General features: G+C 51.7%; 1 protein-coding gene across 2 annotated transcripts in view; it reads right to left on the bottom strand.

Moving 5' to 3' along the window:
* Positions 1 to 459, bottom strand: part of LOC144781995 (RAS guanyl-releasing protein 4-like) — a 426,385-nt gene extending 425,926 nt beyond the window's left edge. For both annotated transcript variants that reach the window (XM_078661092.1, XM_078661093.1), the window contains exon 1: positions 311 to 459. In XM_078661092.1, the coding sequence (XP_078517218.1) occupies positions 311 to 333 (23 nt within the window). In that variant the 5' untranslated portion in view covers positions 334 to 459. The remainder of the gene's footprint in view (positions 1 to 310) is intronic.
* Between the last annotated feature and the right edge of the window lie 12,128 nt (positions 460 to 12,587).

Raw genomic sequence — 12,587 nt, 5'->3', positions numbered from 1 at the left:
TGGTCCCACTGTATGCCCCTCGTCAGACTCCTATGTTCTGCCGAGGGTCAAGAAGAGACAACTACAGGACGCAATGACGCGTCTTTGAGCGCCGTTTGCTTCCTCACCCTGCCGCTGCCGTCTTGGTCACTGTCCGAGTCAGACCCGCCCGCGGCCCGTGGACCAGCACTGCACCTCAGAGGGTGACTCTGAGCGCCACCAATCAAGCCTCAGCTGTTGCACCGCCTCAGCAGCCACGCGCCCAGCTGTTGCACCCCTCAGCAGCCACGCGCCCGCCTCCACGCACTGCAGACAAGTCTAGAGCGCTCACCTCTTGCTGTCCCTCCGATTCATCCTCGACACCGGCCGACGACGCTCCAATGCCCTGGAAGCCACAGAAGTGCTGCCCGACGCCTCTCCCTCACACCGCCCGTGGCCGCTGGCGGGCGTGGCTCAGAGGGCCGCGGTTTGTTGCTCGAAGTTCAGCATGCAAAGAAGCGAGATTAAAAAAGAAAGAGAAAAAACCCCAAGCACGGCGGCGCGGCGGGGGCCTGGGGTGGAGGGGGACAGTATTGCCGCGGAGGGGAGAACACCACGCCTCTGAGGATGTGCCTTAGAGGAACTTGCGACTCACTCTCTACTGTTCTCTCATAAAGAGGAACTCGAGAGAGAGAGGATGTCTCTGGTGCTCACGACACAAGAGCTGAGTTGGGGGGAGGGTTGGTGGTGACCTCAGAGAGGTGAGGATGGCTGGTTTTTGGGACGCTTTTGCTGAGGCGTCCATGAACTGTTAGTAAATCACATGTCAGACTCTGCCTTACATTAGATTGACTCAGTCCATGTGCCATCCATCCGCCCATTTAGAAGTTCAGGCAGCGGAGGATTTTCTCAATTTTCCAATGAGCCAAGACAACTTTGTGGCTGAGTAGCTACGCTCACTGAGTCTAGAAACCTTATAGCCACATCCCAAGACCATGCCCTAGGGACAGTGGCATAACGCAAAATGATAGGACCCTCTGCAGATCTTGATTGGGCCTCTGAGTCTCCCATATCTCACAAATATTCAGGCTTTAGGCTGAATGGGCGGTCCCTAGAAGAGCTGAGGCCTTCTGTGTCTGTGTTATGTCCCTGCATGAGGAAGTCTACACAGATGGTTTTCGGGCATGTAGGGGACGTGGTCTGGACGCCGATCGGGATGGCGGCGTGAGCCTGTAGCACACCCGCTGTTGCTGGTACGGGCGTACTGGGCGGACCACCGGGGCGACGGTGGAGTGCAGCGGTGAGACCACGAGCGCCGATAGGAGCCCTCTAGGGTTCGATCCCGGAGCCCGGAGACGCTGGAGGGTGAAGCGCAAAATGGCGGCGACCCCGGCATAGAAGAGCTGAGCGACGAGGGACAAAGAGAGGACAGCTGGCGGCGGTGCCGAGTGAAGGGCGGCCACTGGGACTCCTGGATTGCCGGCAGGAAAGGTAGCGGGGAGCGCTCGTTGCTGCGAGGATGTTCGGCGGGCGGGGGACTGCTCCCCCGGCACTGGCGATGGCGGCCGTCTGAGGGAGGAGCCACCCGCCATCCACGGACTCCGGGAGAAGGGGCCGCGCGGCCCGGCACGGCAGGGAGCGGACAACGGGAGCACATCGGGGGAGTGAGGCATAGAGGCCTGCTGGTTCCTGCACCTGGCCCCGGGCGCGACGGGTGGCCCTGCGCGACTGCCCTCGAGTGAGGAGGAGATCCTCGGAGGTGCTCGCTGGGTGCCGGGAGGAGCGGTCCTGGGCGGACCCCGGGTGTCGGCAAGAGCAGCGAGGGTGCGCAAACGGCCACTGGCATGCTGGCTCTGCACACGTGTACAGGAGACAGCCAGGACTTGTGCATAGTGATAAGTCCCAGTGGGATACGGACTGCCACCACCTGGGGAGACTGCACGCCTGACCCCGCCCGGCGCTGCCCTGCATAGACTGGTGCTTCCTGGAGTCTCTGCAGATTTTATAGTCAGCACACCCCCCTGATTTGGCCCAGGAGAGCACACCTTAGGGGCAGCGGGAGCATACTGGAGGTGCGGCCCGGGACCCCGGGGGTCGTTATCAGAGGCCGGCCAGCTGCGGACACCGTCCGAACTGAAGTGGGGCGAGACGGGGTGCAGGCGGCCATTTTGAGTACAAGAGGCGGGTCGGGTGCAGCAAACGGCTTGACACCGATGACTGGGGACTGACCCCCGAAGCAGCGGTTGGGTCGCCTAGTCGACGAAAGGGACCGAGAAGCTACCCTTGATCAGCAAAGGGGTCTAGAGCCTGGAGCGACCTCTGGGGTGATCCTGTGATAGCGCGCACGGAACGCAAGATGGCTGCCGGTGGTGGGGACTTGAACACGGATCAGGCGACGATTTCAGAATCGGATGGCGGAACCCTAACTGACCCGGAGGGCTCGGCCCAGGAACGAAGGTTGAATAGACGGTTGGATGGGATATTGGAGGCGATCACTGCAACCAAGGAGTCCCTACACCAGGATATTGCGCAGGTGACCACTGGACTGGGCCTCTTGAGAGCGGACCACGCTAAGCTTACCGATAGAGTGAAGGACAATGAGGCGCTGCTCCAGGAACTTAAACCGGCGGTAGTGACTGCGGAACACAAACTGACATATATCCTCGATCGATTGGGAAGGCTGGAGAAGCGAGCGGAAGACTCCGAAGGCCGCAATAGGAGGAACAACGTTCGGGTAGTGGGTCTGCCAGAAAATGTTGAGGGAGAGGACGCGGTCGCCTTCCTGGAGAACTGGTTTAAGACGGTTGTAGCTCCGGAGGGGTTGTCCCCCTACTTCTCCCTGGAACGCCCACCCAGACCGATGGTGGTCCGACTGCTGCATTTTAAAGATCGGGACCTGTTGATACAGAGAGCACGTTCGGCAGGGCCCTTCCAGGTGAACAACAGCTCGGTCACGGTCTTCCCCGATTACACGCAGGAGGTCCAGAGACGCCGGGCCTCATATCTGGCTGTGAAAAAGGAAGTGAGGGACGAAGGTATACAATATTCATTGCTCTTCCCGGCCAAACTAAGAGTGATAATGGACGTAACGACTCAATTCTTCCAGACCCCGGACGACGCGTGGTCATGGCTCGAGCTATATCGGGCTGGCACGGACCGCAAAGGGACGGGTACGAGAGAGAGGCAGAAAAGGGTCCAAACGCGCAAATCACAGCGTATCCGCCAGAGAAACCAACTCAAGAGGGCCCTGCGGGACGACCAGATGGCGGAGGACAGGAGAGGTGCTTTGGCTGCAACAGCGACCATCACGGGCTCTCAACAGGACAGGTTATCCGTGGGTACGGACTCTGGAGCAGAAGGAGGGAAGTCTGGAGGTGAGCTTTCAGATGTAGATAGCGCTGGAGGGCCGACAGTCACACCGCAGACGGCAGATGGACTGTTCAACGAATAACAATCAATGTGAGAGCCATGTAAGTTATCCCTGATGGGATGGACTGCCCTGTTGCCCGGCTCGCCGGCGGGTGTTGTGTTGAACTATAGTATGGGATCAAGGGAGCGGGGCAGGGCCCTTGTCTGCCCCTGGTTGGCTCTGTTCCACCCTCTCGTTGCCCTTAAGGCTTTCTGTAGTGACGACTGCAGAGTAGTATCATGTGTGTTGTGTTCAATGTTTGGATGGGGGCTGATGACGAGTTGTTAGGTCCTGTTCTGGGGAGTGGGATTGAGGGAGTTGATGGGGCTGTTTTGAGCGGGGGGTTTTACTGCACTGATGTGGGTGGCCGGTTGGTACTGTGGAGGAGATGGGGAGTTGGCTGCAATGGGGTCGGTACCTGATTTGAAATGCCTCACGTGGAATGTCCGGGGACTCCGCACAATGTCTAGGAGATACAAGGTACACGCTCATCTAGTGAGGCGGGGTGTACAGATTGCACTACTGCAAGAAACCCATTTAACCAAGCAAGAATGTACAGCACTGCAGAGGAGATGGCATGGTCAGGTGTTCGGCACTGCATACTCGGGGTTTGCCCGGGGGGTATTGATATGGGTTAGAGCGGGGATCCCGTTCCAGGCCACGAATCAGCTGGTGGACCCTGAGGGGCGGTATGTAGCAGTGGAGGGGAGGCTCTATGGCAGAGATGTGGTACTGTGCAGTGTCTATGCTCCCAATACTGACCAGGCCCGATTTCTGGACGGACTAACGGGATCACTGGCTCACTTTCTCGCAGGCCCCATCATACTGGGTGGGGACTTTAATTTGATTACTGATGTGTCCTTAGATAGGTCACACCCTCCATTGGTAGATTCGCCGGTGCGTAGGCTAGCCACCCACAGGAAAGACTGGCAGGAGAGATGGGGCCTTCTCGATGTGTGGAGGGAACAGCACCCGGACTCTGGGGACTATTCCTTCTTCTCGGCTATACATGCATTACATGTTAGGATAGACTCCTTCTTCTGTAGCGGCCCATTGGCTGCCATGATAACCCACACGGAATACCTTACTCGAACCATTTCCGATCATAATCCCTTACTGATATCGGTGCAATGGAAGAGGCCGAGGTCAGCGATCCCGACATGGCGATTGAGGCCGGACACATTAGAAGACCCGGCGTTCAGTGACACGGTCCTCCGGGGCATAGAGAATTACTTTGCTGAGAATGTGGGGACGGCTGCCACTAGGTCGATTGAATGGGATGCAATGAAGGTGGTGGTGAGGGGCATATGTGTGGGCAGGTTCCCGAATGAAAGGACGTCGGTACTGAATGATCTAGAGAAGGCAGAAGGTGCGCTGAGAGACTTAGAGTTGCGTAGACCGGAGGATCCTGACTTGCAGGAGCAATTGCTAGAGGCGAAGGAGTTGGTGGCGACTGAAACGGAGCGTCTGCGGTGTTACGACCATAAGCTCTATCTCACCAAGGTACACGCAGAGAGGGACAAGGTGGGCACACTGCTTGCTAGGCTCGCTTCGCCAGAACCTAGGGGATGCCCGATCATGAGTATTGCGACGGAGACCGGGGAACTGGTCTACTCACAGGCGGCGGTCTTGCGGCGTTTTGAATCGTACTATGCGAGCCTGTATGCGAGTCAGCTGGGAGAGGCGAGCGCTGCAATAGGCGACTACCTAGACTCTGTTACTCTCCCAGGGCTGGAGGACGGTGTAGCGAAGGGCTTGGGTGGCCCCATAACGCTGTCAGAGATGCGGGTGGCCATCAAACAGATGGCCAAGAATAAGACACCGGGGGTGGACGGCCTGCCGATCGAATTTTATGTAAAGTATGTAGACACGCTGGCGCCCAGGCTCTTGACGGTGTACTCGGAGGCAGTAACGCTGGGGCAGCTGCCCCAGTCAATGAGGGAGGCCCTGGTGGTGCCATTGCTGAAGCCAGGTAAAGAGTCCTCTGATGTGAAGTCGTACAGGCCACTGTCCATGTTGACGGTGGATTATAAGATCCTGAGCTGTATATTGGCGACTAGGTTGCTGCCGCACATGACCAAGCTGATACACGGAGACCAAGCCGGGTTTATTCCCACCAGGAGCACATCCATGAACATCCGGCGCTTGATCCGCTTTCTGGATAGTGCACGAGATTCGGAGCAGAGATCGGCAGTGCTATCAGTGGACATTGAGAAGGCCTTCGATAGCCTCGAGTGGCAATACCTGGATAGGGTACTGGAGAAGTTCGGCCTGGGGGACGGCTTTGGGCGATGGACGAGGCTCCTCTACTCCTCTGCAACGGCAAGGGTGCGGTTGGGGACTGTTATATCCCCGGCTTATCCGGTGCATAGGGGGACGAGATAGGGTTGCTCGCTCTCCCCCCTGTTGTTTGCCTTAGCAATGGAACCGCTGGCGGTCCAGGCAAGGACAGGGGTTTGGTACACTGGGATTGAGCATGGAGGGCTTAACCATCATATCTCGTTATATGCCGATGATCTGTTGCTGTACCTGGCAGATACTGAGGGGGCGTTAGAGGGAGCGGTGGGACTGTTGTCACGCTTTGGTAAATTATCCGGCCTCAAAGTGAACTGGACTAAAACTTGCGTTTACCCACTACGGGCGGACACGCCATACTCCCCTCTCACAGTAGATGTAGTTTGGGAGAGTGCCTGCTTCACCTATCTAGGAGTCCGCGTGTACCACGATGCTGCGAACCTACTGGATAGAAATGTGGGACGCCGGAGGTTGAGTTGGACCATTTGCTATGGGGCTGCCCGAAACTGGGGTCGTACTGGCCTGCAGTGGGAGAATTGCTGAATGTAGTCACGGATAGAGAGGTGGAGTTCGATATGGCGACCTGCTTGTTGCTCTGGTTCCCTCATACGGCCAGGGCGAAGGTCACGAGCAAATTCATTGATCTGGGGCTCATTCTAGCCCAGAGAGAGATTACCTGGCATTGGAAATCCAAGGAGGGTCCATCGGTTAGAAGATGGATGAATGAGATGCTGAAATGGTCCAGGTGTGAAAGTGTGATTAGAATGCGACAGGCTGCCAGAACGGGCAACGAAAGAAGCTTGGAGATGGCAAGGGCATGGGAGACGACTGTGCAGGCTTTGAAAGATTATATGACTGAGGAAACAGAGTAGGGGTGTACGGCATGGGGCATCCCCGGAGGACCTGAGGCATAATTGTATTCCCCGATTAGCAGAGAACCCTTGTTTAGAGACCGCGATTTCCACCCACATCAGCAGCAGCAGTTGGGGGAGGGAAAGGGGGGGAGGTATTAGATGATCACTGTAGGCACAGGTGAGGAGCCAGCAGTAGTGCCCTGAAATTGCAGTACATTGACCAGTAGTTAATGGGCCATGCGCTCCTGGCACACATAGAGGATTTTTTACAGCCTATGGAGAACTACACTCGTGGGTGGGCGCGAAGGTAGGCCTAGTGCAATGGTTACGGATGGGGCCGATAGGGCACAGGCGAGGGAACGGGCTGTCATCCACGGTGAGATGGGGATGGGAGTTTGGGGAGAAATAAAAGCGGATTTCGTACTGTGTTGTTGACCTGACTCTGAGATGATCTCCGTGACCTCTTGATAGAAGATAATACTACGCCGCCCAGCCTCCGGGATGTCCGCTGAAAGGCTGTGTGCAAACCTATGGCTGTTGAAGTATCTTGAGAAGTCATGAGTATGTAGGTTGACCAATATCGATGATTATTTTTTGTGAATCTGCAATAAAAACATATTTCCCCCCCAAAAAATGGTTTTCGGGCCTGTTGGCCTTCAGCTCTGAGGTGCAGATCACATCTTTTTGCACAGCTAGCCCAGGCAAGCTTAGGACCCGATTACAATTGCCCATAGGTGTATTTGTATTTATCACACTGGACAAAAAAAATCATAGGGTTCAGAATTTATCGGGTGTGATAAATAGCATCTACTACAAGATTTGACCTAAAAATGGGACATAACATGCAGATTTTGTGAATTACCGAACCACAATGTGAAAATCCCAGTAATTAGCAGGCCTTTGTCCCCCAGTTGAATTCTGGCGGGTTTGGCCTGCTGAAATTTAACCGGGGCTTTGGGCTTCACTGCATCAGATAATTACTGGTCTGTGCAACTCACAATTCCCATCCATTTGTACTCAGACCTAAGAGTCAGTGTTACAAAAAAGTTATGGTACTTGAAAATGTTTTAGGAAACACGTCCTATACTCTGGAAGTCCAATGGGATACATCCGATTCCATCACTTTTTAGGTCACTTCTGCTATTACAGAAAAGGTGCAGTCACATGCAAATCAGTCTTAACCCTTGCCAAAGGAGGCACCCAATTCAACTCTCTAGGCTATGTCTCCTCTGCATGGGTACACGGAAAACCATGATGTCTTTTCACACTATTGGACCACTTATTGTCCTAATTCTAAAACGGGGAAACACACAGTATCTTCCGCATCAAAAAAGATTTGTATTTTCCATATCACCATTGATTTTGCAACCCCACAGACACCCTTTGCACTCCTCTTAAAATGTACGCTAAATACTCATCTGTCTCCTCACCCTCTCATTCACTTTGCTCAGTGCTTTAAATGGGCAGGTGCTGTCCGGTACTGAGATTCTGCACTCCTTTAATTTGAAAGGGAGAGTACCTGCACTGTTGCAGCACATTTAATAGGAGTACAGATCCTGCTCCTGTGGGTTGGCTTTGTAGACCCACTCACAGGTATTGCAATTTGCTCTGCCCTACACTTGTCCATCTTAACGAGCGCGTCTTCATCCCCAACACTTTCTCTAGTTATTTTCAACCGCTGAACCTTGTCTTCTGGTGGTATGTATACGATAGCCACAGTTTTTAGCCTGGCCCTCTATTTTCCAGGATCATAATCGTACACCAAATGTCCCTCTAGCAAAGCCTCCCTCTGCTCACCTGCACTGCACTCCTATGTGGCATATTATTCCTGTAAAGGATAGCTACAGTAAATCTCATATCCTGTGAAGCATCTTTCCTGTGAATAACCTCTCTTATTGTAAAGCACCTCTCCTGTGTAAAACACCTCTCTTTGGTAATGAACTTGTTTTATACACCAGTCTTTTGAAAACAACACTCTCTTGTCGAGCACCCCTCTCCTGTAATGGACCTGTGTCAATGAAAACATATGTCCTGCAAAGTACATCTGTCCTGTAAAGCACCATCTAAAATACCTCTCAGCTGCACAGCAACCCTCTCCTGTAAAACACGTCTGTCAAATATAGCATATTTCTTATAATACACTGCTCTTATGCTAGCTGGAAAGCGACTGATGGAGTCATTACTCTTGGCTGGTATTTCCTCCTTCGGCCTGGTTGTATGACTCACCCCCACTGTCAGAGGTTTCCTAGATTGTTACAATTTTGTAACAAACGCACCTGTCCAAGTTATAAACGGAAGCAACAGATTCGGGAAGGGACCTGAGAACCATGACTTCATGCTTTTTGATGCATGGTTTAGCAAATTAAATATTTTGCTGCTTATGTATTTCAATTTCATACCCGAAGTTAGATGAAAATAAAAAGCGTGTTTACTGTTTTTCCTAGCGTATTTCTCGGTTTCGCTTCTATAGCTCCGATTGCTTTTCCTCATGCACTAGAGTGCAGAACATTCCTAATGAATTCGTTTAAGGTGCACCGGACAACAAAACATAAACATAAAACACATTTCAGAATAAAGTCCCGTCACCTCCTGTCCATGTGGCATTCCCCACTCCTGAGCTAAAGGAAGCAAGATGTACAGAGTAAGCATGGGCGGATCTAGCGGATCTCGCGTACGCGAACTTGCGGATTTACGGATTCGCAATCCGCGAAGATCCGCGAACTCTAGCGGATTTGCGGATTTTCCCGTTTTTTGTGTTGGCGCGCGTTCGCGCCGATTTTGGGACAAGTTCGCAATTGCGAACTTACTTTTCGGCTCGCAACGGCCGCGACTATGTTGTTTCTACGTCTGGTTTATCATCACAGGTTCACAGCACCCTCTGTTTCACCACTGCCACCCTCTGGGACACCCATGCCACCCTCTGGTACATCCTCACTGCCACCCATTAGGTTTATTTATCACTGTAGATTATGGTGGTTGAAAAAAGCAAGCACACCTGCCCTTCTTCAACTGCCATCAATTAATTTGTGGGTCATTAATGTGTCAGTAATTTTGAAACTTCCAGTCTGGCTGGCACCTGCTTCCTTCCTTATCTGTAATTTGCTTTTTGTTGCAGTGAAAAATTTTTTCACAGGACCTTTATGGTCTACTTGTAGCTATTCTATGAGCCTGCTGTTTGGGTCATAGCAGGGTCATAGAATAGTTGCAAACTCTGGAGGGGCCCCTCAGGAAGCACTACCTTGAATGTTACTAATGTTAAGTTTGAACTTTTGCACCTGCTCATTGCTTTCAGTTTAGCTAAAATCGTTTTTTTCTGCAATTTCGCGCGTTTTTTGGGGCTCGAATCCGTGCGAGATCGATTTCGGAAGCCGCGAATACGTGCGAATACAAAATTGTTTTTTGTGCGACGTGTATGTTCGCGTGATCTTGCGCGTGTTCGTGAGGCGCTTCTAGCTATACGTTTGCCAAGTTACCCTATCGGTCGTACACGGGCGCGGCCATCTTGTTGGCGTGACGTAATTCCGTTTCCGGCCGCTATGTGTAATCTCGCAAAGTGTGCTGCTCGCTAGTACAATTTCGCGCGTACTCGCAAGGAAAATCTCGCGCGAACTTACCCACGCGGTCGTGAACGGGCGCGGCCATCTTGTTTCTCATTCATTGCTATGGTTCTGGGCATGCTTTCTCTATCCTCTCTCAATCTCTGCCATCCTTTGCTTGTTTGAAGTTTTTTTGATCTAATTTTACTTATTATCTATCCCTCTATTTTTCTAGCTCTATATTTTTGTGTTTTCTGCAGCTTTTAGTTACTTTTAAACTACTTTTTTAAACTCTTTTCTTTTCTTCTTCACTATTCTATTTCTTGTTTATCATTTAACTCTATTTCTGCCCAGACCATGGTAAAGGGAGCCGGGAAGCACCCTGAGAAGGGGAAGGGTCCCGCACCCCGTGCCCGGCTCCCGTGCGGGCGTTTAAGGGGGGAGCAAGTGGTCCAGAGGGAGATCTTCAGCGCGGAGGAAGTGGCGGCACTGATCTTCCACGTCCAGCGCCGCCTCCCCAAGACGATCCTGGGAGGCGGCAAGATCGCGACTGGCTATGGCATCCGGGAGCGTCGCAAGCGGTGGGAGAAGGTGTGCCGGGCCATGTACAAGATCTCTGGGGTCCGGCGCACATATAACCAGGCCACCCACCGCTGGACCGATGTCATGGACCGGGAGCGGGACTTGCTGGACGCGCTCGGCGTAGAGGTCCCCGGGCTTGGTGAGTAGTAGTAGTAGTACATTTACTACTCTGTTTTATCCTGCTCTGTTATTTGCAAATCTTTGTTCTTTACCAAGAGCAATAATGCTGCCGATTACATTGAGGTAAATTATATTTCAAAATCTTCTATGCATTTCAGGTGCACTGCTCTTCTTCTCAGTAGCCTTGCTTGCTACTATGCTTCTTTGTTTTGTATGTTGTGTTCAGAAGCATTTCATTGGCCTGAGAAATTATGTATGAGTGTAGTGTAAAGATAAGAACTGCGTAATGCTAGACAGTAAGGGTCATATTTTCAATTACCGGCGCATCCCTGCAAAGTAGCAGGGATGCGGCAGTAATTGTGTGCCATGCCACCACCACCCATTGGCCCAAAACGTCACAGAAGCCTTACGCATCTGTGCCGTAAAGGCAGCGCATTGCTGGAGTTGCGTGCCAACGATGGCGCAGCTCCAGCAATGCTCTGGGGTACCCTATCTCCCCAATGCTGCATCAAGCCGTACGTCGGCTTCAAGCGCGCAGGGTTTGAGTCATGCATCATTGTCCTAAAAGTGACTGATTGACATCTTGTCGATTTCCCTCAGCCACTTTTAGGATTCGTTCCTGCGCAGGTACGCCCTCCCTTGCGCCGGAACGCCCCCTGATGGCGCAGGGCTTTACAACGTGATGCATCGCCCATATGCCCATATGTGTTTTTTTTAATATATACGCCGCACCAACACCATGGCGAGTCTTTTGTTCTGCCGCTGCGTCACAAAAGGCACGCAACAATGGAGGAAAATGAGCCGCAACTTCCGCAAGGGACTTCTAAATCAGTCCCAACAGACTGAAGTCCAGTCCTTCCTTTAGACACATGGCTATAAGAAGAAATAGTGGCGGTGGTGGCGGGTGGATTGATAGTTTGAGTATTCACTGATCTGCAAGCAGGATGGACTTTGTCTGTCACTTCGCGTGCTGCGCACTGCTGCCTGCAGTGCCAGGCCTAGGCAAACCTCTTTAGTAGTCTGTTTATTGAGTTACATAGGAACTTTCTAAGTCAACGTTCCGCAAATCAGGCAATACGAATAACGTAGTATACCACATGAGATAGATCCCGTGGAATAGTTGTCTATCTATTTGCTATTTTTCCAAAATATTTTGTTATTGTTCTTTTGAAATGTTTGATTTGGTTGAAAAATCTCATTCATGTTTTCTGGTTTTTCTTTCTTTCATGTTGTACATCAGCTCCCCCCAAGGGCAAGAGGACACAGGAGGAGGGTGCTGAGGATGCAGGCCAGGATCGGGCAGGCGAGGGCTCCTTTGCTGGCCCCAGTAAGTTTACATTTTAATAAACAGTACCTATTTTTTCCTAGCGTTCCTCATTCGATTTTTTCTAAATCGTCTTTGATCTTCTTGTAGACTGGATATAAATTCTTATCCTGCCTCGAATATGACTCCCTGTGGTATTACTAGACTATTCTTATTAGTCTGTCTGTGTAGCTAACTAAGATTGGACATTTGGCAATTCCATTGGACTCCCATTATATTCAGCAATACCTCTATGCACTGTCTCCTTACTGACTAGATAGTGTGGCAGAGTCATTCAGCTCCCGAAGTCACCGATTATAGATCCCCAATGATCTCTAGATTATCGTACGCAGGACAAGAGAGTAGTACGGAGTCACAGCACAGTCAAGAAGTGTCAGAGGCACTCATGCTTGCAAAAATTCCAAAACCTTTAGCTCATCCACTCTAGTCTGGAGGAACAAAAACCACAGAGTCTATTTAAGTTTAAAAGCTTTATTAAAAGTAAACACATTTATTAAAATCTACTTTGT

Source organism: Lissotriton helveticus, chromosome 9 (assembly GCF_964261635.1).
Source record: "Lissotriton helveticus chromosome 9, aLisHel1.1, whole genome shotgun sequence".
Classification (NCBI taxonomy): Eukaryota; Metazoa; Chordata; class Amphibia; order Caudata; family Salamandridae; genus Lissotriton; species Lissotriton helveticus.
This window is presented reverse-complemented; position numbering and strand designations above follow the sequence as displayed.